General features: G+C 47.1%; 1 protein-coding gene and 1 long non-coding RNA gene across 7 annotated transcripts in view; both read right to left on the bottom strand.

Moving 5' to 3' along the window:
- The window catches only part of LOC137857648 (uncharacterized), a 695,515-nt gene that overhangs the window by 611,428 nt on the left and 56,148 nt on the right, over nt 1-27,939 (bottom strand). The window lies entirely within an intron of this gene.
- FOXG1 (forkhead box G1) lies at nt 23-26,552 on the bottom strand. Of its 6 annotated transcripts, none has more exons than XM_068684385.1 (6): nt 25,817-26,552; nt 12,875-19,425; nt 12,371-12,448; nt 6,833-7,557; nt 5,109-5,178; nt 23-4,189 (listed from the first exon to the last, which is right to left on the bottom strand). In XM_068684385.1, exon 2 carries the CDS (start codon nt 19,281-19,283, stop codon nt 17,907-17,909), a length of 1,377 nt encoding a protein of 458 aa, XP_068540486.1. In that variant the 5' UTR covers nt 19,284-19,425; nt 25,817-26,552; the 3' UTR covers nt 23-4,189; nt 5,109-5,178; nt 6,833-7,557; nt 12,371-12,448; nt 12,875-17,906. The 6 variants fall into 6 exon arrangements, with proteins under 6 accessions (XP_068540486.1, XP_068540487.1, XP_068540485.1 ...); XM_068684386.1 differs by lacking the exon at nt 25,817-26,552 and adding an exon at nt 19,662-20,042; XM_068684384.1 differs by lacking the exon at nt 25,817-26,552 and having other exon boundaries at nt 12,875-20,042.

Raw genomic sequence — 27,939 nt, 5'->3', positions numbered from 1 at the left:
CTTAATAGCCCTAAAAAAAACGTTTCTTGTCATCAATATGTTATTTTTGAAGTGTAATGATAACACTCTGTAAGTCACCATTGTTCAGTGTTGTCAACATTGTTCATCACTTTTCTAACTTCAGTTAAATCTGAAATCTGAAATAATGAGTATCCCAAGCTAATATGCTAATTGGCCTATTATTTTCATGAAAATGTATATTTTGAGAACCTACAGATGGAAGATCCTGTTAGGTCATCTATTCTCCATCAATAAAAGTACATTTCTTTCAAGATCAATGACACCATTTCATAGTTTCAACACAGGTCATGGTGAAAGAGTACAGGAAAATCCAGGATGGCATTAGTATCTACATGAAAACAAAGCAGCAAGCACTTCTCTGCTTTGCTTGTAGGAGCAGAGATGTATCAGAAAACTTTTACGAACATTAGTGGATGTGGCTTCCCATGCTGGAAACCAGCCAGCACTCAGACATCCATGACCATCACTGTCTTCTGTTGTCACCTGTCTGAGTAGTACAAGCTATGGTCTGCTGCATATTTTTGGTAGGATTTATATAGGCTAGAAATCAGTAGTACTGTCCTGCTCTGCTAAACATTTATATTTATCTTCACTGCTGTTCAGATTTCTTTCCTCTTCATTCTTTCTTTTTTCTTGATGTGGTCTCAATGTTGCTGTTGCTATTGCTGATGCTGCTGCTGTGCTTGAATCAGGAACAAAAACATGACTTTTCCTAGCTATCTTTCTTGCAGTTCCTGCTCTCATCAGACTGATGACACAGCCTCCAAAGCAGCAGTTCTGGACCTTACATTGGCAAGACTTGAAGGTGCAGTACAAACACACCATAAAGGGAAAGAAAGGAGTTTGTCGATAGTACTCTACTCTGCTTTTCACTGGACACATTTTAAGCTGATGGAAACTGGCTGCAGAGCTTGAGTAACAGAATTTACCCCATCCAAACTGGAAGTCAGAGCAGAGGAGAGGAGCATCAGAAATATAATGAAAATCTTTACTAAAAATGTGAAGAGGAGTCCCATTTGCGGTAAATATTTGTGGACTAAACCCTGCTAGCCTTAAATGCTTTATGAGTTTCTGCAAAAAGAGAACTGAAACTCATCATTGATTTAATTTCTTTACACAGGAAGATTATGACTAATGTTTTCTGCTATGGAATTACCAGTGCATGTGGTTTAGTGTTCCCTACAATTGTTACATAATGTTTCATTTCATGCCTCTTTTTTTTTTTTTTTTTTTTTTTACACAGAGAGCTTGAAGGGTCTCTCTTTGCTGCGTTCTCACTCATTTTTTTCTTTTTTTTCTTTTTTCTTTATTTTTCCTTTTTTTCCTGACTACACATAAGTAGATTCTACTTCTAGGTGAAGGGAGTATTTCCCTCCTCCCCTCTTCCCAAGAGAAAAATAATATCACTGTCCTTCAGAAAGCTCCCTGCAATCTGTAAGAGATTAAGGACACATTGTATGCAGGAACGAAGTTATCGGGAATTATATCAGGCAGTGGAAAACAAAACAAAACAAAACAAAACAAAAGCTGATCTGAGAGACTGCAAGGCATCCAGCTCCTTGTATAGTAGGGAAACGTGTCCTTTCCGCACCACTGGGGAAAAGAGTTGAAATAACTATTTGAAAAATAAGGAAAATTGCTCCTCACCTCGTCTTAAAACAATAACGAGATTAGGTACTCATCATTCTGAGCTGAAGCTTTAGGAAAATATTTGCCCCCTTTTCACCTCTCAGACTGTCACAAAATTCTTTGCATGTTCTGTTTCAGAAAACCTCACAAATAATGGATAGTTCCTTTCAGAAATTGCCAGTAACACCCCATTCTTCCCAGGTTTTCAGAGCTCATAGTAGTGGCTGCATAGATGAGGCCATCATGAGCTAGAGACATCATCAGCACAGAACACTGTTATTTATTTAGACTCTGAAAACGAGCCTTCGCGCTTATTTTCCTAAAATAATTAAAATGCATCACTTCAGTCCCTATTTGTTCAAAAAAAAAAGGCGTGGGAGCATAAATGTTTTGGCTCTGAGATGACAGTAAATATATCTTCATATCATGTTTTTATTTTACCATCTTAACGCATCCATCCTTCCTAGCCTCTTCCCCTCCCCCACTAATTCCTGAAGTGTTTGAAGGAGTCCTGGAGCCTACAATCTCTCTTTTTCCCCTCTTTGCAGCGGAAGATCAAATGTATTACTTTCTCCTCTTTGCATGCCTGATGACGGGATAGAAACATTGTTTCAGCCGAGATTTACGGGCCTGCGTCTACAATGACACCCTGGGAGAGTGCGCCAGCAGCCCCCGCTGCTCGGAGCCGCAGGAGGCTCTGCTCGTCGGGGTCAAACCCTAGGCAGGGCAAGCGCTGGGGCGCCCGGTCCGTGCTGCTGCCACGGGGCTGCCGGCGGGCACGGCTGCGCATCACCCGTGGCTTGCCCTGGATCGATGAGGGTGTAATTTTTTTTTTCTGTTCGTTTGTTTGTTTTTATGGTTGGTGGTTGGGTTGAGTTGGTTGTGGGTTTTGGTTGGTTGTGAGTTTTTTGTTGCTCGTTTTTTGTTGTTGTTGTTGTTTGTTTAGGGTTTTATGTTTGTTTGGTTTTTGTTTTAATCAGGCAAAGCAGGTTGAGGGGCCAGCATCCCAAATTCCTGCACTGCTGTCTGGATACAGTGGGAAAGGAGTTTCTTGAATTAAATCACGGGAAAATACACACATTTATAAATAAATTAAAATCTTCCTTCCCCTCGAAAGCTAAGAAATGTTTGTTATTTACACGTTGTGCAAGGAAGCTGGCTCGATATTAAATTAAGGAGGGTAACTCCAGCACTGCTGGTGATGTTCATTTGCAATTCCTACACACTGGCTATTATGTGCAGTGAACTAATCCTGCCTTGCCTTGGAAACAGAGCTTCCACTTAGCTCACTACGCTCCTCAGATTTCCCTTACAAGAGAGCCGTTGTTTTGTTGGGATTTTATGATTAATAATAATAATAATAATAATAATACATAGAGACCTGAACGCTCTCTACACTTGTATAGATCTTCCCTCTTTTTTCTCTTTTCCTGGCCTTCTCTCTTCTGAACTTTTGGGGAAAGTGGGCAGTGGACGCTGGGAGCACCCACGTTCCATTTCTCCTCCCTGTTGCTGCTGCCCGGGGTGAACACCGACCGCCGGCGCTGCACGACTGCCAAGCCCCTCGCACCGTGTATCGGTGTCGGGGCGCAAAGGAAAACTTGGTTTAACCGCATCCTATTGCTGGGTGCACCCCTGGGAGCGCCGGTTGCATCGCAGGCCTAGGCAGACCCGTGGAAGGGTATGGGGCTGGGTGCCGGTGCAAAACGATGGAGGCACAGCAGCTCCCCGCCCATGCACGAAGAGCACCCGAAAGCGACCCCGCAGCCCCGGGCCAGGTCAGAGCCGGGCCGAGCAGGGCCGGGCCGGAGCGGAGAGGCTGGAGCAGCTCTGGCCGCCAAATTGAGCCGTGCTCGGAGCGTTTATTGGCACGGCGGCAGTACAGTGCGCGGTCACAAGCAACGCAAGACGGACGGGCTCGGCCACTGCAGCCTTCCCAGCGAAGTCCGAGGGAGGAGCGGGAGATCTGCACCAAGCTAAGCGAGGAATTAAATGGGGTTTGCAGCCCTAAGGCTGTTTCATGCCACCCCCTCCGCGTCCTGTCCCATCCCCAAGCCTGGGATGATCTCTGCGTCCCTCCGACGGCACTGCGGTCATCGAGGAGCCCGGATGGACCCGTGGAGACGTTCGGGACTGGCTGCGGTGCCCAGCGCTGCCCTGCAGCCCTCGGGGCTTCGGACGAGCGGCGGGGGCCCGGGGTGGGCCGGGGGCGCCTCCGCCCCTTCTGCGTCCTGCGGCTGTCGAGCGCAGCCGCCCTTCTCCCGAGGAGCTGATGGACTCGTGTTTACACTCCAGACAGCCACTAACTTCTCTGATCTCTCCCTCCCAGCCCCCACTGCTTTCCCTCCTCGCCCCCCTCCATGTTTCTTTTTGGTTGTAGCGAACAAAAAAAAAAAACACGCGTTTGGTGCCAGCACGCCGTCCCGCTCTGCCATCGTGACCACGCAGCCCTCGTCCATCACGTAGCCTTCTGCCGGGCAGTTCCCCGCTCTGGCTGGCAGGCGGTTCTCGTCGCGGCACCTTCTTCCTCCACAGATACCTAATCAGGGAGAGAGCACATCCCAGGCACAGCCGCAGGCGAGAAAGCCCGGCCTCCCCGCCCCCCTTCTCCCCCCCACCCCCGTGCTCGGAGCTACCGCCCTTCAGTCCCCATGGCTTGGCTTTCCCAGGGCTCAAGGAAGCGCTCGGGGACTCTCGAGAAAGGCAGGAAGGGAGAAAAAGGGACAACGTTCAGGACCCGGTGCTAACGCGGCTTCCTCGGGCCCCAAATTAAGGGTATCGATTTATTGACACATTCCCCCAGCCGTGCAGAGATAGCCCCAGACACCTTTCTGAACGGACTGGTCGCATCAGTCTCCGCCAAAGTGGCTTTGATGCCAAGGAACAATCCTGTTGAGACACTTAAGGGCACCTGAAGGTAGGCTAGGAAATACTGAACGGCTGCTTAGTGGGGAGGGAAAAATAAGAAAAATAAGATCCCAAGGACAGGCATTCAGAGCTCCTAAGAAAGCCCCAGTAAATCGCCAAGACTTTTTTTTTTTTTTTTTTTTTTTTTTTTTTAGAAGACGATAAAGGCATCTGTTTAACTCCCTTATTAGTCTTTTGAAGAGCAGGAAATAAGGTAAAATCTTTAAATGATGGTTCTTGAGTCACACGGTTGGTAGCTTTTCAACTATCGGCTACTGCAAGATGTGCATGTGGCATTTTAAAAATAAACAGGAACTGGAGGCCCTAACTCCCGTGAGTCACAGTGTTTAATAACTACCTAGGCTCAGTTCTGCGTGTCTATCTGTGTTTGTGTTTCCATTGTCAAAGAACAGGGGTGTATGTTCTTCACATGTTAGATTCGCGATTTCATGTTGATTTCGACATTCCCTAACGACCCATCCCACAGAGGTGTCTAAAAGCACCTACAGATTATCTCCCATCTCTCTACGACTCTGATGTGACACACCTACCTACATTTTAGGGGTACATCATTTGAGACAGATTTACAGTTCAACCCTCTCGGCAGACAGGAGGAGAGATCTGTGTGGAATATAAATTCAAGAATGTAATTCTTTCTCAAACAAATAATCTGCTCCCTTTCAAATATAATTAATGTTTTGATAGTGCATTTCTTGTGAGAGAGAGATACAAAAACAGAGGCAACCTCTTGGATCTCTGTTTGTGTATCTGCAACAGGAATTTACAGTACCTATCTTGTGAATGTGACAGATAGAGTGTTTTAAACATTTAGAAGTTTATTTATTAGCAGAACTACAGCAGGAAACTGATAGGTCGTTGCTATCCACTGTGCCCATTTTACGCGTGTTTTTGTTGCAGAGGAAATTGCAATTGCAGTAGGAGGGCATTATTCTTTCATTTGGATGAGAAATGTTGCCTAGCTCTCAGGATGCAGTCTCCTGTCCTGTTGTGTTCAGGAGCCACATGTTCTTCTGCTTTGTCTTTCATTCTCCTCTATCTCTTCTATTCTCCTCTGTGGGGCTGATCCTACATCTCTTTTTCCCCCGCAGAGCCAAGGCAAAGCTCCCCAGTGCAGCGGGAACAGACAGCATTTCGACTTTGACAGTCTTCGCCAGTCAGACTGGCCCGCACAACGATGTGTTTCAAGTCCTACAGTCCGAACAAAGCCATGCTTGAAAATGCCCAGAACATTTGTCAGATGCTCGTTAAATACTGACATATGATCGTATGGCTCATTCGTTATAGATCCGCTTCCAAATCCTGCGGGGTGGGTTATTCTTTTTTTTTTTTTCCCTTTATTTTTTTCCCTTTCTCTCTCTCTCTCTCTTTTCCTTCACTCCTGTCTTTCTAACACCGCTCTCAAAGTACTAGCAACGATTCTGCCGTGCTTAGGAACACGAAATGAGCGATATCCATTCCTAAAGCCTACTAGACTGCTCCTAAAGACCAGAATAAAATTGCGTTGGTAAAAAAATAATAATAATAAAAATAATTAAAAAAAAAACACTATGTTTTAATTAAAATGTTACAAACTCTGGAGATATCGGCTTGAGACTAAAGCCTTCTTTATGTTCCTATCCAGTTCACGAAGGGCCAGATTCAACTTCCACTTGCATCAAAAGTAAATTTCCCATTCGTACCACTGGAAACTGCACTGGGTCCCGCTTCCATCTATAGACTTAGGAATACATTTTGTCATGCCTTCTATTTTCTGTTGCCATATTAATTTTGAAAATACGAGTATTAAATGGAACTATGTTATGGAGAAATTTTTGAACAGCCTAGGTTTCCAGCTGGGGTTGCTTTGCCTCACTTTGCTCAAACTGGTATTTTCAGAGAAAGGGAAGACACACCTGAAAACGAGTTTTCACAGAGAGAACCAGACCTGTAGTTGCTCTGGAAGTCTTCAGCAGCAATAATAATAAGTAATATGAGCCATTAAATAATCATCCTTAAAAAAAATAATAAATTGACTTAAGGAGTGGGTTTTACATTTGCAAAATAGTGCAAGGCCCTCGAGTTGTGGAGGAAAAAGACCTGGCTATTCTCATGGCAGAGGTAAACTCCATTTATTCTTTCTGGAATTTATAGTCCCTGTATAGATTACTGCAGAACACAGTGTTACTTCCCCACACGGGAGGAAGAAAACTTGGACTTGGTGTGTACAATATTGTAACCACGTTTTAATTTTATGATAGGTATTCTCTGGATTTACCTTTTCTAGAAATGCCTAAAAATTCTTGCAGACACCTGGACGTAATGTCAGAGATAACCTCAGTTCAGCACAATGTTACCGATCTCAGTCACTGAGATCCAATTAATTCGATGTTTGCCTCCAGTGATCTGTGAAAAAACATACGGGGGGGAGAACACAGAGGGAAAATATTTACCGCATTATTCTGATAATATCTAGGAAAATGTCAAACACACTTTTAAATTCATTTTTTTTAAATAATAAGAAAATAATGGAAGGAGCTTCGATACCTTTTGAATATTCAAATGGTCTTCTTTTTTTTTTTTTTTTTTTTTTTTTCGTCAAAGGCTAACATAAGGGACGGTCGCACTTACGTTCAGAAAATATTGTTATTTTTCTTAATGGGGAAAATTGGACTCCCGCGACTTAGATCTGTGGTATTTAGAACTGGGATGGAAATTGGACTGACACCACTTTGCACTTTAACAATCGGATTTCGTCAGGGTACAAGTTGTTTGTTTAACCCGACAGCTCCGTGCACCCCGTCGCACGCTTTTACACACTCATTAAAACGATTATTCACGACCTGTCGAGTGTTTTCTCGTTCATTCACAGGAAAGACTTAGCGCTCTAAGATTCAAGCGCATACGGTCAACTATACGAGGGACCGAGGGGAGAGATTACTTATCTCTGCGATCATCTGATGGGAGGCCGTCTTATCTCTACAGGTTGTAAAGCAGCAGCTGCTGGAGGTAAAAGAAAAAAAAAAAAAAAATCACCCCCCACCCCCTCGACAACAAACAACGACAACAACAAAACTTGCCGAGAGGGAAAGGAGGAAAGAGAGGGCTCCGCCGCTCGGGCAGCACCGCGGGCCGGCCGGCTCCCAGCGCCCAGCCCGGAGCGCGGAGCCCTGCGACCCCTGGGCAGCGCCCCACGACCCCCAGGCTGCCACCCCCGGGCAGCCCCCCTCCCCCCGGGGATCGTCCCCCGGACAGAGGAGAACCGCCGGGGACCGTCAGGAGGCAGCCGCGGCTACCACCGGGCCCCGGCCCCGGGGGGACGCCCGTGCCGGCGCTGTCGAAGTGGAGAAGGAAAGAGAGGGATAAAGCGGAGCTAACGAAACGGCAGCTAAAGAACATGCCTGGATCGGGGGAAAAAAAGTGGGTTAAAATGTATAACAAAATATCAGCCTACTGCCGTCCTGGGAGGGGACGGCTGCAAAGCAGGTCGTCCACAGAGAGGCTGGGGAAGCAGCTTTAGAACAGATTTAATCACTAAACCAAAAAGCAACTGGAAATATCGCCTTCTTTGGAGAGCTCCGAAAATCCGAGTGCTGATCCTTTTTTCCTTTTTTCCTTTTTTTTTTTTTTTATTTTCTTTTCTCTCTCTCTCTTTTTTTTTTTTTTTTTTTTTTTTTTAATATACCCTTTCCTGATTTTTATACTCAGATTACTCCGATTCTTAAATTCCATACAAGAGGAAACCCCAGGGGCCACTGTATTGCTGGAAAGGTGCTTCATACTGACAAAAGAAGGCCCGGAATGCAAAGCACACATCGACTCCTGCTCAGCCTCTGCGGATCCAAAAAAATCATTTTTAATTCGGAAGATATCTAAACAGAATGCCCCTTTATTTAAATGAACCGACCCCGAATGCAACAAGGGATTTTAATCTGAAACGGTTTCCTAATTGCTCGAAAGGCAAGCACGTATAAGTAATTTGTTAAACTTATTGGATTGCAATAATCCACTATCAGGTTAGCTAAGAATGGATCTGTCAAGTGTGTTTCCCAGTCTAAGCTCTTTCTTTCAAACCAATCTGGTATAATAATTAGCAGACAAAGAACTCGAAATATGTAAGCAAATAGCTAAAGTTCTGCATAAATAAACATACTAATCAATAGCAAGCTACTCAACACTTGTCTTATTGATGAAGAGACAATCGATTTTGCTGTTCCAACCTGCAATCAGAGAGATCTGTATTTAATTATTAGTACTTCTACCTTCACTGATTTAATAATAAAAATAGAGCTAATAAATCCTACACTTCCGCCTAAATGCAAATGATATTGATGACATAACTAAAGGCAACTTACGCTTCCCAGAAAAACAAACAACTTTGCTCAAACAGAATAAACAAGCAAGCAAGAAAAGTAACACGCAGTGCTGCCTTTTCTGACGAATGCTAGAGGACACGTTCACATTCAGAAAAGATCAGGCAAATATATGCATGCATATATATGTATATATATATATGCACACGCACATATATATAGCCAGAGATATAGATATACAGGGAAAAGATCACTGGTAGAACAACACTGAGATTTTTATTTGCTTAGTTTACATGTGTTTTTCATAGCCCCGTATGAGTGTGTATACTCTTCACTAATAAAAATACACTTGCCCTTCTATACCACTGTGACTCCCTCCTCCAGATGTACTTGCCATTAGCAGTGCGGTTCAGACACCTAAGCGGAGATTTACCTATCACCAGAATGTTTGAAAGTCAGCTCTGAGCCATGGCAAGATAAAAATATATGTCATTATGTGATGTGCGTTTAACCATATCCCTCCACAGACCTCTCGAATAATAGGTCCTGGCTTTCGTTCGTTCGGGTTCTAGTGAAAAGTCTGGTCGGGGCCGACATCCCCTTTTGGGAACACACTTGTGTGGGGATGACGGAGCTCTTCGATTGCGTGGAGCATGAAAAGGATGCAAGTCCTCATGTAGCATCACCGGGATTTTTGCATCAAAAGCACAGTCTAGTAACCGATGCTTGTTACCCGTGTTTAACACTCAAAAGTATCGTGGCCTTTTGGGAAGCGCGGTGCTTTAGAATAAGGTTTTGCTTATATTTGTGAGAATGCAACTTCCTTTTTTTTATTATTTATTTTTTATTTCTCTCTTTTAAGTCGTCTAGCTTTGGTGCGAAAGAATTCCTTTTTTTTTTTTTTTTTTTTTTTTTTTTTTTTACCAGATAGTCAGACTTCAGCCAGATTTCTTGGAAGATACCTGTCTCCTCTTGGATACGACTAACTTAACAGACTATCTAATCTCAAATACTTGCAATCAGATTATTTCTGGGTGGGAACCTGGCAAAGAGGGGGGCGGAGAGGGGGCTTCGAGTTCTTTTCCTTCCACTGAGGAACACCGAGGGGCGAAGACTTCGGTGGAGGGCCTCCAAGTCACCCAGGAGCTCGTCGAGGCTGGCCTCGCAGCCTGGCCTCGCACAGTCCTGCCTCCGCCGTAGCCTCCGGGGAGGCACCGGGAGTGCCCCGGGCTCCTGCCGCAGCGGGGCGGGAGCGCCCCGCAGGGGAAGGGCTCCTTTCACGTGCCCCTACCTCCCTGCAAGAGGTGCCCCTGCGAAATCAATTGGAAAGATTTCGGAATGCCCCTGGGCGGAAAACAGACCCCGGAGAGCCCGGGCTTCGTGCCGCCTTTGTAGGTGGAAATTCAGGCCGCTTCGTGCGGAGAGCTTTCACCTCTCGGTCTTAGGTTAAGCAGCTCTTTGCAGCTAACTTTACAGAGATGCTTTACTCACCTTAGCGAGGGTGACAATGGCAGGCTTTCCTCAGAGTCACTCTCGTTTAGTCTTTCCTCTCAAATCACGGGTAACCCCAAGTACACTTGGAGGACTCCCTAGAGATAATTCTTTGAAACGAACTCTGCAGACAGTCCGCATTCATTTCCCCGACTGAGAATTGCAAATCCTGTCGCTTCAGGTTTAATTCACTAGCCTGATACTGTATACTGTTACACGGTCTTAAGAAAAAAAAAAAAAAAAAAAAAAAAGTTGCAGGTAGTTGATTAGTTATTTAATTATTTTGGCGGTTCGTTTTATTTCCTTTGTTTTGGGGGGGCTTTTTTCTTTTTCTTTTTCTTTTTCTTTTTCTTTTTCTTTTCTTTTTTTTTTTTGTTTTCCGGGTTTTCACTGTTTTATTTTTCACTGGTGGAGGGGGAGGTGACTTTTCCTATACCTCTCCTGGATCGGACCATCCTCAAGCAGGCCACGGGAAGATGACTTTAACCGCAATTGCCTACTTCACCGTGTATCTCTCGGTGGCTACCAAGACGCAAAGCTAAGCCTGCACGGAGAAGGACGCTTCCAATTGTTCCTCCCATCCAAAGGGGAGGGAGGGGGCATGGCCCCGACTCCTCCACTCCCCAACGCCGGCCGCCTGCAGCACGCAGGTTAACCGAGCGGCAGGTGAGCGGCGGGCCTCCGAGGCGGCTCCGGGCACTTCTCCGAGGCTGCTCGGCTTTCCGCCGCCGTTTCCCCTGCTCCGGGAGAGGCGGCCTCCCCGCAGCTCGGTATCCGGGCCCGGGCCTCTCCCGCTAGGCAAGAGCGCCCCCAGCCCGCGGAGCGCCGCCGCAGCGCCGCCCGCCGCCCCCCGGCCAGCACGGCCCCCGCACCGCCCCTCGGACACGCGTGTCCGGGCCCCGCGACTCTGTTCTGAGGCCCCTCTGTCGCGATGGGCCCCTCTGTCATCATGGGTCCCAGCTCAGCGGAGAGCGGGGAGGCAACCGGCGCCCCACGCGTGCCCCCCGAGAAGTCTCTGTGCAGGTGTGAGCCGGGCCGGCCACACGCCGGGGGTGGACTGAAAGCTGTCGCCTGCGTGTGCTTCGTCCCGTGAATCGCCTCACTTCCCGCACAGCTAACGTAGTCAGGGACAAGGCTGCGTTTGCCCTCTCGTTGAGGTGTCTCATCTCACGGCAGCTCGGAAAATTTAATTTGCGGTGTATTAGAAATTAATTATTTTCACGAGGGTACACGTGACAGGAGCAGTGGAGTTCAAATCACTCAGCGAGTGGGCCGCGGACCTTTGTTATTTCCCTTGGCCGCTTCGGGACAACACAAACCGGGACGAGGGGGTCCATAGAGGGCCCCGTCGCCGGCGTCCTGCCCACGCACCGCACGCCTGCCCCCATCCGCAAGCACGTCCGAATTGAGCAAATCAGTGCTGCAACTCCCGTTCCTACCCCGAGATTTCGGCTGGTGGCACGGGAGGGAGCCGCGGTGCAGCCGCGAGGCGGGCAGGGAGTTTGGGGAGTGGGCAGACAAAGGCAGTGCCTAGACATTTCAGAAGAATCTGCGCGCTTGTCGGGTCGCTAGCTCCGGAGCAAAGCTTTATAGGTACGGCTTCCTACAAGGTCCCTCTCCCCCGGCTCTCCCAGATTGCTGGCATTTAGTCGCTTTCCTGACAATCTGGGAATATTAACACTATTTACATACCGCCGGAAAGGAGAGAAAAGCCCGTAGCTTTTTCTCGAATGACAGGGTCAGATGGAAAAAAATAATAATTTTCAAAGCCACATTCCTTACAGATCCCGTCCACGGCCACCGTCCTAAAGCCGCCTTTGAGAGGGCGGCAACAGAGAGAGCAGCCCGCCTCGACCCGAGCGAGAGGCGGCGTAGCCCCGTGGGCACCCCCGAGACGCCCCCGGGCTCAGCCGGGGCCGAAGAGGCAAGCCCGCTCCGGGGGCGGCGGGGGCCCCGCTCCCCCCATCCTGAGGGCAGCGGACACACGTAAGAGGAGGAAAATCCGCACTCACCCAGTGCCGGCGGAGGACTCCCGTCCCCAAGTGCCATCGTGCGCCTTTGTCGCAGGTAGAGGCAGTACCTCCTGGCATCTTAAAAGAAGCAAACAGAACATTGCACCCGGGTGACTGTCTGTGGCGTTAGGGTCAGGCAAGCAAACAAAGAGCACGTTAATAAAATAACCAGAAATGCCGAGAGAAAGCGGGAGAACTGCTAAAGCGGCGAAGAAAACTTCCAATTTACCGATCGAAACGAAAGAGCCCGAGGGGGAGGGGGAAGGCCGGGGGAGGAAACACTTTAAGGAAGAGACAAAAAAAAAAATCCTAACATTAGGCACACACAGTTCTAGTGTAACTGGTGCTTTGAAACTCTGCTTCGGTTGCACGGGCGATCTGCTTATCAGGGGGCACGGGGAACCAGTACGTTTAGACAGAAGTCTGTCATCTCGGTTCGCTCAGATCCCACGGATCTGTCTGCCGGGAGAAAGAGTAGTGAAGGTTTTCCTGAAGTGCACCTACCCTTCTGGCGGGAAGGCTCGCTGGGATTGCTGGGCAGGTTTCTTCTGGAGGGTCCCATCTCTCTGGAGTAGCTGCAGTGGAGTTGAGGGCAGGTTCTCCGGTGAGGTAGGAATGTGCAGGAACTCCGCCCTCTGGGCACAGTCACACAAACCCAGCAAAACAGCCACAGCCAGCCCTAAAACCTCTAATGATCTTCACCTTCACCTCTCGCTAACCCAGTTTCTCCAGCACTTTTGACCCATTTACCCAGGCACCTTCACCGCGGGGCGGGGGGGGACCGGGGGGAGTGAACAACCCCAGAACTGCTCGGGGCGCCGAGCTGCCCAGGAGCTGCTGCAGCCACCAGTGCATGGACCGACGGCTCTGCAGGGCTGTGTAGACACATAGATTTCTTTATTTCCACCCTTTGGGCTCTCAGGGCACGTAACATGTATGTGCATGTACCTTCTCTCAGGCGGCCGTAGTGTGAAAACAAGCATACAGCAGTGCCTATCGACAGGCACATTTTGCAAGGGATTTTCAGAAGGGAAAATTCAGGGATATAATCCCTACGTCTTGTTCGACGTTGGTTCTTAAGCAAAACTCTTCTGTGGTTAAGTCTGAACGTAACTGGAGTTCAGTGGGAGTTTTGCTTGAGCGTACAGTGAATACGTGGTGATTGAGACCTCGTATTAACACAAGTGGTGAGGGGGTGTGTACCTGAATCATAATTCCTGACATAAATCTTAATGATCATCAAAAGAAAGTATAAAGAGCAAAATGACGTCCCCGTTAAACTATTTTTTCAAGCAACGCATTAAAAAATCTATCACTCCCCCAAACAGGAGATTTGTGCCATTTAAGGCAAAATATATAATTCTTCATTGTCTTTTAAACACTTGCGTAAGAATACATTCCACGTAAAAGATATTATTTTATTGAAACAAGAGATTTAAAAAAATATATATGTCAAAAATTGGTCGAGTAAATGTCCTATGGTGGATTCGAGTTACAGTTTATATAACATGTTTGCGGATGCAATCTTAAAATCTTAAAATTGGAGGTTTCTTGATAAGCAGATTTCTTCTCCTACGATCTATGCAAGCAGTTAATCACCTCAAACATCAGCTACAAAAATAACAATAGCTCCTTAATTCCATAAAGACCACCCGTCCCCCATAAACATCCTAAATTAGGAAACACTGAAGAAACGATGCTAAGATGCAGCAATGTTCTAGAAATGCATATTAATAAAAATAAATAATCCTGAAAAGACTAGCACGAGGATTTGACACATAAAGCACCATGGAAACAAGTATCAGATAACATAATTACTCTTAGATTAGCATAATAAAATAAAATAAAATAAAATAAAATAAAATAAAATAAAATAAAATAAAATAAAATAAAATAAAATAAAATAAAATAAAATAAAATAAAATAAAATAAAATAAAATAATAAAGACTTGCATTCTCTACAGAACGAACCTGTTTAAAGAAGAGCTTAAATGATATTCTCAGCGAACAAAAGGGTAGCAGGCAAAGGTAAAGGCATATTTGGGGCCTTGGCAGTCCTGCTACAACCCATGACAACTTCAGCATTTTTTTTTTCTTTCCAAAGCCAGTCTCTTTGCTGGTAATGTGGGTATAGAAAAGTGAATAAATTACCAGCCCAACCACCACCCCTTCCCCCAGAGTAAGGGAAAGAGGTAAAAGCGTGTGGCACCTGAATTGCTTAGGCAACACTTCGCTGTTCTAAACCTAAAGCAGAGCACTAAGAGTGAGAGTTTACTGAAACGAAGTCTGAAGAGACATACATCAGGGCTCCCCTTTTCAGGAATTATGATGCATCACGCTTATCTAATTAATGTTTATTAGCCAACCCAAAATTCTGACATGGTGAGATTGTGCTTTCCTCCAACCTGACTTCTCTTCTTCCTCCTTTTAGTACACTGTCAGCAGATTTTTTCACATTGCAAACTAAATAATACTTTAAGTATGTGCTATTGAATTTCCTACAGTATACAACCAATTGGAAGTAGTAAATAATAAATCATTTCCTTTGTCAGCTGTAGCAGATGCCATTCTTTACATTTGCTTGGGCACAAATATACAGAATGGGGTCTAGGGACTTCAAGAGTTTAAATCACACCTATTTCATTTTATTATTTCCAGTAGGTTTGTTGCAAAGGAGGCAAAATAAATTTTATTTATTTTTCATTTTTTTGCCATCACTTATTTTAATGACAATAGAGCGAAGAATGTGGGGGAGGGTAGGTGCTTCCAAGTGGTGGTATCATCTCTACATCCCCAAACAAAGCAACCTTTTTCACATAGCGATGATTAATTTTGAATTGTAGAAGTGAGAGTGAAAGCCAAGAATATCAGAGATTTCTCTCCTTCTCCCCCACATAGTGCAGAGCTGGGTGTCCCATCTCTCATCCATAACCTTTCACTCCTCTCTCTTCCCTGCAGATTTGCTTGCATCTGTTTATTCATTACCTATTTTCGGAAGATTTCTTCTCTCTCCCCTTATTCTTTCAGCATGACAAATATTCTCTTTGCAAGAATTCAGATTTGCTATTTTTTTCTGTATTCACCCCCGGTATTTTTTTTTTCTTCCTCTTTTCTGCCTTTCTAAGCCCAGCTTTTTAAAGCGTTTGCGATAACATCTTCGAGCTAGAGATTATTTTTCATGGGGCCTATTGTGAGCAGTCGCCGGCTTATTGCATTGCTGCGGAGCACAGTTTAGTCTACACAAACGTAACAAATGAACAACTTGTCCTCTGCGGACTCGCTGCGGGATCCAATTAGTTGTTAAATCTTTTGCACAAGTTTTCTAATTATTTTCCAGAGTCGTGGCTTTTATAGGGCTCCCTAAACTCTTCAAGAAACCAATTCTTTTTAGGATTAAATGCTTCTTAAAATTAGTCATCGCGTTGCCTCCTTTAAAACTAAGGGGCGATTCTCCGGGCAGCCGAATATACTTACACACGTTTGCATGGGCTAGCGGGTTTCAGCCAGCCTTCCCACCGGCAGGCAGACAGGGAAAAGAGAAATCCATTCCCAAACTTGAAATTTAAGTGCATCCACACTTTTTTTTTTTTTTTTTTTCCCCTCTCCATTAAGACCTTTAAACATCGGTATGCGAGCACGGCATCACGTGAGCCGCAGCTCCCTGCCCCGCCGCCCTGCATCCCCGCAGCCCCAGCCCGCAGCCCCCCGGGTCCCCAGCCCCGCATTCCCGCAGCCCCCCGGCCCCACGGCCCTGGCCCGGCTCTCGTCGGCCGCAGGGCGAAGGGGGCGGAGGAGGGAGGCTCCGGCTCCCAGCGGCAGCCGCCTGCACAACCGTGCCAAGCCAAAGGGTTTGCAGCATGCAAAGGCTCTAAGTACAGAGAGTATAGACGCTTCCGGAACAGTGTATCTTTAAGATAAGGATTGCATTTAATACACATACGCATCATAGCTTGCCAGATTTGATCAAATAATTATAGGAAAGCTAATATGTATATGTATATACACACACATACACATCCATAGTTAATAGAGCTTCAGTTATCATACAGTCGAAACGATTTCCTTTCAGATGGATAACCCATTCAAGCCATTGCAAAGACTGAAAGAACAACATGCACTTAGGAAATAAATAAAGTACCTGTACTTTTTCCAAACGTGTGTATATATACTCACGTATGCATGTACGTATATATATGTATGTAACTATATACATACGCAGTTTTAAGCATCTTCAGCTTAAGACAAAGTTTTTAAGCAAGACACCCTACCTCGTACTACCAGTTCTCAAGCAGACCCGATGAGAGTCCTGCCCCAAAACGGACATCACAGTAGTGGCCGTGGTGTTTAATTAAATACCCTATTTCCCTGCTCTTTTATATTTCAAAATACCGTGGTTAAATACAAAGTGATTGGGGGAGAGGAAGGGGGGAATGAGCATGTGAAAAATGGTGGACTACTGTAACAAGCAGCGCTCTGATCTCCCTACAACTTTAAAGCCTCAGGCGTATTAATTTTAGTTAATAAAAGAGACAAAAAAACTATCAAGTATATATGAATTTAGCCTATTTTTTTTATTTCTGTGTGTTCATAGTAAACATTTTTGTAAGTGACAAACACGGGCATATGACCACAGTATCACAATCAAGAAATTTTAAGACGACATTAACAATCACTCAAATTTATGCGGCATTTGCGCAACACAGGTTACATATTTGCAAGGTTTACCTATAAGTACAATAGGTATTAACATTTCACTACATTTAGAAAAAAAATAAAGGTGACCTGTTAGTGACCACATACATCAAAATATACACAACACAAACTGAAGGCAATCATTAATTTTGTCCCCTTCTGATTCATTTGAACGGGCAGTGCTGCAAACTGAAATAATGTTGCTGTTTTTAAATTACTCCGTACACTGAGTGCATTTTCTAAAACCCAATCTTTGGTCTAAAAGTAAACAAACAAACAAACAGAAAAAAAATAAAAAGAAAGGAAGAAAAGAAACCCCAAAAATAAGAAGTTCGGTAAAGAAAATGATAAAATATTAAATGGCCAAAACGTAGTTCTTGGGCATCTTTCAGTATGAAATTCTGGTTAAATACAAATTACGTTTTTAGATTTTTATAGGATTCATAAATTTCGTGGCTTTTTTTTTTCAAGGTCTGCACCCACCGACATATCCATGATAACTTATAATACTGCAAACATGGAGAATCTGGCGGCTTTTAGTGATAGACTTATCGTATTTGAATAAAAATTGCGAAAGCAGTCACTATTTAGATACACATTCTACTATAATTTTGTCTTCCAAACTTCATAGTCTACAATGTAATCTCCCCACATTGCACCTTGCTGACACTCCTCACCTTGGTGGAATAATAAACAACCCTAAAGACTGAACAAACGTACAGAAAATGGGGGACTTAATAAAAAATACCTGGACTTTTTTGTTTTGCTTTTTTTTTTCCTTTTAATTATCATTTACAATGCAAATGTGTGTAAAATGTTCACTTACAGTCTGATCCCATGGATGTTAATGTATTAAAGGGTTTGAAGAAGACCCCTGATTTTGATGTGTGAAATAATCAGAAAGTCCTCCGGAAAGTCCCGTTGTGAAACTTGGCAAAGAAGGTCTTAAGGACTCACAGGGGAGAGTGGAGGGCGCCTGTGGCGACGTGGAGGAGGAGGCTGCCCTGGCCGTCATTGAAGTGCTGCTTTGAGAAGTCATTGAAGGGTGAGGAACGTGGGGGAAAAAGTAACTCGTCTGTCCTGCTAGAAGGTTTACAGAGCAGGGGTTTAGGGAATAGGTGCCGGAGCAGGGAACTGACAAGCCACACGGCACTGAGGCGGCCAGAGCTGCTGCTGTGAGGTGATGAGTGGCATAAGGTATCTCTCCATTGACTAGTCTATCAACACTTAACCCATTAGACGTGGAAAAGGAGTGGTTGTTTCCCAAGGAGTTTTGAGTCAACACTGAGCTGTAGGGCATGGGGTGGCTGGGGTAGGCGGACGTGGTCCCATTGTAACTCAAAGTGCTGCTGGCCCGGGGGTGGTGCAGGGAGAGGAAGGGGGACATAGGCCAGTACAAGGATCCCGCCCTGTCCATGAAAGTCAGTCCGGTGGAGGTGAGCCGGGCGCCGCGCTTGAAGGCCAGCTTGGCCCGTGAGGTGGTGGAGCGCCGGCGGAGCTTGCCGGTGGTGCCGCCGATGAAGACGTCGTCGCTGGACGGGTCCAGCATCCAGTAGTTCCCCTTGCCCGGGTCGTCGTAGTGGCGGGGCACCTTGACGAAGCACTTATTTAGGGAGAGGTTGTGGCGGATGGAGTTCTGCCAGCCCTGCTTGTTCTCCCGGTAGTAGGGGAAGTTCTTCATGATGAACTCGTAGATGCCGTTGAGCGTCAGGCGCTTCTCGGGGCTCTGCCGGATGGCCATCATGATGAGGGCGTTGTAGCTGAACGGCGGCTTCTCGTACTTGCCGTTCTTCTTCTCGCCCTCCTTTCCGCTTTCCCCTTCCTTGGCCCCCTCCGCCGCCCCCTTCTTCTCGTCCGCCGCCTTCTCCTTCTCCTCCAGCTCCGCCGCCGCCGCCGCCGCGCCCGCCTCGCCCTTGCCGGCCAGCATCTCCGCCTTGGCCACCTCCAGGGCGCCGGAGGCGGCGGCGGCGGGGGGCGGCAGGAGGAGCTGCCCCTTCTCCTCGTCCTCCTCCTCGGCCGCGGCGGCTCGCTGGGGCTGCTGCTGCGGCGGGTGGTGGTGGTGGTGGTGATGGTGGTGGTGGTGGTGGGGGTGGTGGCTGTTGTGGTGGCTGTGGCTGCTGTGGTTGTTGTCGCTCTGGACGGCTTCGGGCACCAGGCTGTTTATGCTAAAGGAGGATTTCGGCAGCATTTTCGCTTCCTTCCTATCTCCCATGTCCAACATCACACACTAGTCTCAGGGGGGAAGCGGCAGCGGCCGGGGGAGCGGCGCCCGGGGCGGCGGCGGCCGGGCTGGCGGCGGCGGCACCACCGGCGGCGGCGACGGCAGCGGCGGCGGCAGCGCAGTTGGACCGCAGTCTCAAGCGCTGGCAAGTCATGTAGCAGGGACAGGAACCGCCGGGGAGGGGAAAAAAAAATAATAGGAATAATAATCACCAATCAGAGAAAATCAAACCGAGTCGGAGCGGAGGAGAGAAAAAAAAAAAAAAAAGAGGAAAAAAAGGGGAAAAAAACCCTCTGGAAACCCAACAACAACAACAACAACAAAAAAAAAACAACACGCACACAGACAAAAAAAAAAAAAAAAAAAAAAAAAAGCTACTTCATGGTGCCTGGCTCCCCCGGCAAGCCAGAGCAGGGGGAGGACGGACGGAAGGAAGGACGGACGGAAGGAAGGAAGGAAGGAAGGACGGAGCAGCCGCGGCGGGTCGGCGCGGAGCGAGCGGAGCCGGGCTATACAGAGCGCCCCGGCCACAATTAGTTTCAGAGCTGCAGACACGCACCGGGGCTGTAAAAAATTTTTTGGTTTAACCTTTCCCACCGGCCGCCCAATCAGCGCCGCCGGCGTGCCGCCGCGTCTGCCCGCCCGCCGCCCAATGGCCGGGCACCGCCGCGCTTCGCCCCGCCTCTCGCCCGCCAGCGCCACGCCCGCCGCCGCCGCCGCGGCTCCTGCGGCGCAGGGATACCGGCGGTGGGGCGCATCACCGCGGCGGTGCACAGACACACACCTCTCCTCACAGCCCCCCCCCCCCCCACCCCGTCCGGAGCACGGAGCCCCTCGCGGCGAACGAACCGCCGCCGTCCCGCCGACCCGCGCCGGGCCCGTCCGCCTGCCCCGCAGTCCCGTGGCGGCGCAGCGCTGCCCCGTGCCTCTGCGCCCCCCTCCCGTGGCGGCGAGGGGGGCGGGTGGGCGCGGAGGCCGCGGTGCGGCCGAGGTACTACTTTGCGGATCCCGCCGAAGCCGGCGGGCCGCTCGGCTCGCCAGGCCCCGCCGTGGGTCCTGTGGCTCCGGTTATTTTTTTCCGAGGGACACAAAAAACAAACAAACAAACAAAAAAAAAAAATCGAAAATTCCGCCGGAGGGCCCCGGGGCGGCGGGGCAGGCCCTGAGGCGGTGAGACCGGGCTGAGCTGGGCCGGGGCCTCTCCCCGAGCGGCGCGGGGCTGCCACCGAGCAGCACTCCCCTCAGGCCCCCGGCCCCCGAGCAGCGCCACGACGGCGGCGGAGCCGGGCTCGGCGCCCACCTGCCCGCCCCAGTGCCCGCAGGGCCCGGAGGGATCGGTGGCGGAGAGGAGAGCTTGCGGCCGCAGTGTCCTCCGGCCGAGGGGGTCGGCGGTAACCGGCCGCATCGAGTGATCCCTCACTGCGAGCACGTGAAAAAAAAAATAAAAAAAAATCATCACTCTAACAAACAAAGCAGACTTGCAGCTTTCTTATTCGGAAAGGAGAAGGGGAAATGTAATAGATAGCGTACTGGTGCCATTAAAAGTGAAGCGCTGTGCAAAGACGACGTACAGCCTGTGCCTACCGCTGCGTTAAGCCACCCAAAGTTTATGTTTGTTCTGCAGGAAAATAAAATGTTCTGTAGAAATAACGCCTGTAGCTCAGTCCCAGATAAAACAGTTTATCCCGGGCAAGTTCAGGTTAGACCTCAGCGCGACAAACATGGTTATGTGTGGATGTGCACTTTATATATGTGTTTGTGTGTATGTGTGAGAGAGAGAGCGAGTGTGTGAGAGAGAGAGTAAATAACGAGAACAATTATAATGGACCGGTAATAAACAATTGCAGTTGGGAATGGCACGAACTCTGTGCATTGGATTAACCTCGAATGACCTTATCGCAATTGTATTTATCCAATTTCATAACAGGTTGCTACTGACAAAAAATAAAATAAAATAAAGAGGGAGATAAAAGTAGATTATTGACTATGTTTATTTTTTATTTTTATGTTTTAGAAACGCGGTTGTTTAAAAAATCATGTAAATTTGTAATTATTTCATTGCACAACACTGAAGCCAATGTATGGGAATTCTTGAGGAAGAATGCGGTGTGGAGGACTTGACTCCACAATGGCAAGGGGTAAGAGGAAAGGTAAGATTCGTGCATATTATTATGATTATGACGATCATTAACTAATATGTGTCATTATGGTGCGCTGGGATCCCATTAGAGTGGCTGGGCCAAGTGCATTTTCCTACTCGGTCTAGCATGTAATGATTCGGTGTAACCGGATTCTTGAGAAAGGACAGGTTACGTAAACATTTACTGATGTGGAGTAACTATACTATTTGTACTCTGATATGCAGGAAGGAAAGTGTTGATTAACACAGAAGAAAAAAAAAGCGAAATTAGCTGATTGCATGCTCATAAGTGCAAGCTGTCATTGAACTGCTTTTAAAATAGACACAGCTGGGTGTTTGTGTTGAAAAATTTCTTGTGTTTTTGCTAATACTGAAATAAGCATGATTTTGTATACCAAACATTTTCAGATCATTAAAATTTGTAATCTGTGCTGGTTTTAAACACAAAGAAAAGAAACAGATTCATTTCGCTGTAAAATTTGCTGATATTATATTAACTCAATCAGGTCTGTACAAATGGTGTATTGTGCCTTATCAAATCTCTTTGATCCATTTAATACACAAAGTGCCAAACGTGTGTATTGTTTGTTAACATTGAACGTTTTATTCAAATCCCAGCTCTGCAGCAAACTGGAGGAGTTCTCGTTTAATGTAACACTGACATTGCCTGTTGAAATTTTAATGCTCTGAGGTGTTTCTCAGGTCAAAGCTGAGTTTACTTCGCGTTGTAATCGGGGATGAAAACGTAGCAGGGAAGAAAATAAACGTTTCATCCTTTTGCTTTTCTGAGAAAAGGTCTAATACCGTGCTTTTAAAACGTTTGGTGATCTCGATTTAACACTCAGTCATTTGTCACGGCAGCAGAATAAATCACTGTGCACAAACTTAGGATTTATATTATATATATTTTTAATGCCGTGGATATACAGTTCTACCAAAAAAGGAAATGTTGTGTCCAATATGTAGTACATATCGTTCCAAGCCCTTGAGATTAATTCACTGTTTATAGGACAGAAAATGATATGTAAGAGAAGCCACGTCAATTATTATTTCTGCTGGACTATAACTTTCGAGTCTGGCCATTTTTTCCTCCCCAGAAGATTGTCCGTTTATAAAACCGGAGATATTTACTTTGGAAACGCGGAAGTCTTGCTCTAATGCCAATTCTTCTCTTAGTTCTGACCTGGCCACGACTCCCATTCACTTCAGTGTTAGCTTTGTATGTTGGAGCCCTGAATAAGTGGCTGCTTTGACCCCTCAGCTCCGCTCAAACTCGGATTCTTGTCCGTAACGGCAGTATTTTTTAATGTGAAAGTTTTTGTGGGGTGTCTGGAGAAAAAGCTTTTACGGAGGTTGGGAGCGCACGGCCCCAACCTTGTGAACCACGGCGAGGTGTGAAGCGGAGCCCCAGCTCTCTGCAGAGCGTGGGTGCTCCCTCACCTGCGCGCTCGCCCTCGGCCGTGGACTTGCTGCGCTGAGCGCCAGGGATGGGCTGGGGATGTCCGAACCCGGGATGGGGGTGAAGACCTGAGCTGAAACGTCCTGGCTGAAGCGCCATTCGCCTGAGTGCCAGCAGTCTCCACAGAGTTCCTGGATATAATTCGCACTGATAGTGTTTCATCCGCGCACTTTTCTCCCTTACATTTTTTTTTAAGAATCAGAGGCCGAAGGAAAAGCAGCCCGTCTCCACTGTAAGCCCAATGGATACAGATAGGGTGCACCCCCTCAGCTCTAGCCTACAATCCCTTTTCACACGGCTATAGCGGCTCTGTACTCCCAGGCTTTTTCAAGGGGTTAAGCTGCTAAAATGTCCTGACAGCTTAAGAAATGAATGAGGGTTTTTTCAGCCATGAAGAAAGGGTATTTAATAACCACGCTTCGATGGCATCATGCTTACATGAAACGAGTCAGGACACTTAGGTTTAACAATCAGTAACGTCGCATTCGGTACAGTAAATGCCTGGATGTACGCATATATAATTCTATCCCCCCTTGACTCTGAGCTTGCCTTATTTATCCCAGGTTACCTGGGCAATTAAGGTAAGGACTGCTCAGCAGACACCGATACCCCGCTGCTCAGGCATGGCGAATGGGGACGGAGCAGTGCGCTGACAAAGAGAGAGAGGTGGTCAAACAATTTGAAGAGGGGTGAATGGGACTAGAGGTGGATGGATGGATGGATGGATAGATGTATGAATGGAGGCAAAGAGGGAGAGGAAGAAGTATTCAGCGGTCCACCCTTATATTCGCATTTGAAAAATTAAGTTTAGGTGTCTGTCTCTAGCCAACTTTCAGTTAATCCGTAACAGCTGGTAGTGGTGCTAACGTCTAGTGATTAGAAGTTACTCTATTTAGCATGCTGTATCCTTCTTCCATGGGTTTTGGTTACAGGTTATACGATTAGGATTGCGAGAACAGTAGTGAACTAAACTTCCCAGTAAGAGGTCTTCACACCAGGGAAGTGTTACTTTGCTGCAGCAGCCCTGCCTCGTCAGTCATTAGGAAGCTGCAGGTTGTCAGAGGCTTCTCTTGCGCGCACACACGCGCAGACACACACACACGCACACACACAAAACCACAGCACTAAAACTAAATTAAGAAGCCGATGATTAAGACAAGCGTCTACGAGGCCTGTCATTTCAGCATCCTTCCATCATAACATTGTGGCACCAAGAAATTTGCTTGAAAACCCTGGAAAAAATGTCTATGGGAGAGCCTTGTATTTGAGATAGCTTAAATGTTAGCATCAAATGTAGACTGGGAACTGCCTCGGATGCAAGATAGTATTCCAGAGAGGACACAAGTGCTGCAGAGATCTTTGGGCTGTCCACACACTCCTGAAACTCGGGTGAGTATCTTTCCCTTCTATTGAAGCAGGTACGCAGGCACTGTGTGAATCGAACTGGACCATGTTTGAAATCCGCAGCTATGTTCCTTTCGGAGTCTTCGGGGAACTCCCCCTAAAGATAGATCTGTAATGAAAAGTCCCTACTGGATGACTAATGGTTATTGGCACTCAGTGCCCCTTTAAGGAGAGCAGCACATATTGTGCCAAAGACCTTGCAAGCACCCTTTAAATACAAACATTTTAAGTCCCCCTCCCATGCATCCCCACCCCTGTTGTTTTCGGGCTAGTTGTGTTGTATCTCCTCTTCCCCCCTCCTTTAAGCTCTCTCGTCTTCCCTCCCCCCACCCCCATTCAGAACTAATTGCTCAGTTGCTTAAATGTTTCAAGAAGAGCTAAATTTCTCCATCCGATGATCTTTTGAGAAGCTGCACTGTACCATAAAGAACAGCCAGCGGGGCACTGTATACCTTTGAGAAGGCTGCGCAGCTAGAGAAGAGAGCGCGTTAAAACAATGCCATTCATCGACTAGGTGCAAAGAGTTCCCCTAATGCTGAACTTTAGGAAGTTTCTCGGACGGTAGGGGTTGCACAGAAATGTGGAAACGGGAAGCTGTTGCTGCAGGGGACAGCTTTGCTGGTGCCGTAAGCGTAAGATAAGACAGAGCAGTGACAGAAAGAGATCTGAATAAGCATCGGGGGCTGCGTTTTCCACGGCGGCTACACGGGGTGGAGAGGTCTGAATTTAGCTACCTTTATTAGGAGCTAAAGCTTTGATTTATTTATTCCTATATCTGTAGAATAGCATCCATAGAAAGCCTACCTATAGAAAGTAGAGCATCCATTAGATTTTGTGTGTCAGAATTTTTCGAAGCAGAATATTTTTACACTCTCTGCCAACTTCAACGTTAAGACGTGCCATTAAAAAAAAATCCTAAATTTAGACGTACTTTTATATGCGTGTGTTTAAGAGTCGTCACACCTGCCTATGTAATACGTCCCATCGCGTAACAAAAAGAAAAAAAAAAAAAGAAAAAAAAAAAGCTCTTCCTAATTTAAGAATCTAAACGGAAATTAAAATATCCCCTAAGAGTTATCCACAAAGCTATGCAGGCGATGACAATAAGACGTGGGGGAGAATGGGCAGGTTAAATGTCGCATGCTGTTCTCGAGGTTTCAGTACATCATTTTATTTTCTCCAGTGTTTACTGGCAAAACATTCTTGGCTAACACAGCGCTTTTGCCGGAGAGACTTCCAGGTGCTCTTTGACTCCTAAGAAACTCTCGCTATGATATTTTCATGGCGTGGCTCTAAAGCTCCTTAGCCTCTTATAATCGTAATCTTTATCGAATGACACATGGATCTGGTTTTGCAGTTTTTCGGTAACTCGAGAGGAAAGACGTCCCCCCCCGCCCCTCCGGGCCCCCCCCCGGCACGCTCCCCCTCCCCCAGCACAAAGGCAGCCACCGGCCCTCCCCGGGGTTTATTTCACCCGAGCGCTCCGAAAAAGCCGGCCGGGCGCGGGCTCCCGGGCGGTGCCCATCCTACCTGACCGTGCCGAGCCGTGCCGAGCCGTGCTGTGCCGCGATGCCTGCTCGGCGCCCCGCCGCAGCCCGCTCCTCGCACCGCGCTTCCACCGCACCCCTTGGTTTATAGCGGAATCTCGGGCTCGGCGAGATGAGCTGCGGATGCGATTTTTAGGGCCTACAAAAGCGCAACATCCTCCCCTCTCCCCCCTCAACCCCCCCGGGGCCTCCTTGTAACCATAGCAAAATGCTGGAGGTAGCACAAAAGACATAAACAGCTATACGCCCGTCTACGAGAAGGCACTTGGCGAGCCTCGGAGCAAAGCCGATTTCGGCTTCTCCATGCCCGGGGCTCGGGCAGGAGGAGGAGGTGCCGGGCCGAGGGGCTGCCGCTCGCTTCGGGCACGGGGTCGGAGATGCAGCTCGCTCGGGCTGCAAGGAGGCTCTGCGGAAGCAGACTTGGCTTGCTCCTCGGTCCCCGGCATGAGGAGGGCTCGCAGGAGTGGGCTCTTTATGTCGGTTGTTCTGAACACTTTGTATATTGGACAGGGTGGTCTCCGTGTTCTTTCTTTCTTTCTTTCTTTCTTTCTTTCTTTCTTTCTTTCTTTCTTTCTTTCTTTCTTTCTTTCTTTCTTTCTTTCTTTCTTTCTTTCTTTCTTTCTTTCTTTCTTTCTTTCTTTCTTTCTTTCTTTCTTTCTTTCTTTCTTTCTTTCTTTCTTTCTCTCTCTCTCTCTCTCTCTCTCTCTCTCTCTCCCTCCCTCCCTCCCTCCCTCCCTTCCTCCCTCCCTCCCTTCCTCTCTCCCCTCTCTCCCCTCTCTCCCCTCTCTCCCCTCTCTCCCCTCTCTCTTCCCTTACCCGCTTTCTCCCTCTCTCTGCTTCTCTCTCTCTTACCCCCTTTCCCTTTTTCTCTCTTTCGCGGAGGGAGGGGGGAGTGATGGTAAGGGGCTTGCTGGATGATTATAACTGCTACCACTTATAAATAAGTTTCTTGGGGAAGGGCTGATATCGTACCCTTGATATCAGTGGGTGTGTTCATGTATTATTTTAATATGATATGTCTTTTATACAGAGCTTGTTTTCCTCCTCCCTCCCTCCCCAGCCCACCCTCCCACCCCCCGCTTTGTTTCTGGAGTTTGTTTCGCTTTTAAAGCACCAGCACAAACAAACAAACACACAAAAATGACTGGCAACAAGTTAAATCCCATTTGTGTCCCTCCCACCGAGCACGGACGGTGCCTCGCTAAAGCCTGGGGTTTGTAGGTTTGCCTCGAAAATAATTTGACCAAGAAGGAGAAGCGGCTGCAGACAGACTTGCCGTGCAGTAACAATGCGGAGAGGAAAAATGTTGAAAGAAACATTTCTCCCGGGATGCATCTCCTTTGTGTCTTTTCTCCTCTCCATCCTTTTAGATGGGGCGCTCGTGTAGACTTGTGCGCGCACACACACACCGAGGTTTTGTTTCCTAGGGAGTTTTCAGAAAACAGTGTTTATCATAACCAAGCTATAAACTCCACCTAAATAATGAAATCATGCCGTAGCTGCGGAAACTCCAACACATAAATAATTTCCATTTGCCTACTAGCAGAATACTAGGAGAGGATGGCATTGCACTTTATTTTCATGTTCCTTTCCAAACATCAATAAAAGAGGCGTAGAGAAAAGGCGCAGGAGTCCTTTTCCACGTTGGACGGGATATAACGATATCCGTTTAGGAATAGATCACATTTTTCTCCCCTTCCGAGGCGAATACAAGCTAATTTTGTGGCTATGATATACTGAATCTGCAAAAAGGCAAGGAACATTTTCTCACTGAGGGTCGTGATGAAGTCTCACTAAGGGGCTCAGTAAAGGGCTCTTGGAGTGAGCCACCCGGATTCCAGTGCCTTGGCTTATCTTTGCTTTACAGTACAAAGAATTGCGGAAAAACATCCGTGTTTGCCTATGCTGAATGCACCTTAGAGATACCTTTTCACGCAATCGCACGGTTTGCAAATGATAGTTTAACTTTATCTGTTGTGGTGGGCACGTGTTTTGTCATATGAAATTAACTTGTGAAAGCCTTTGTATCATTTCTTGATTTGTGTTTGGCGACAACGCGGATCACATCTTATCGCGTTGATGGTTGATACAATTGCTAAATTAAAG

Source organism: Anas acuta, chromosome 5, assembly GCF_963932015.1.
Source record: "Anas acuta chromosome 5, bAnaAcu1.1, whole genome shotgun sequence".
Classification (NCBI taxonomy): domain Eukaryota; kingdom Metazoa; phylum Chordata; class Aves; order Anseriformes; family Anatidae; genus Anas; species Anas acuta.
This window is presented reverse-complemented; position numbering and strand designations above follow the sequence as displayed.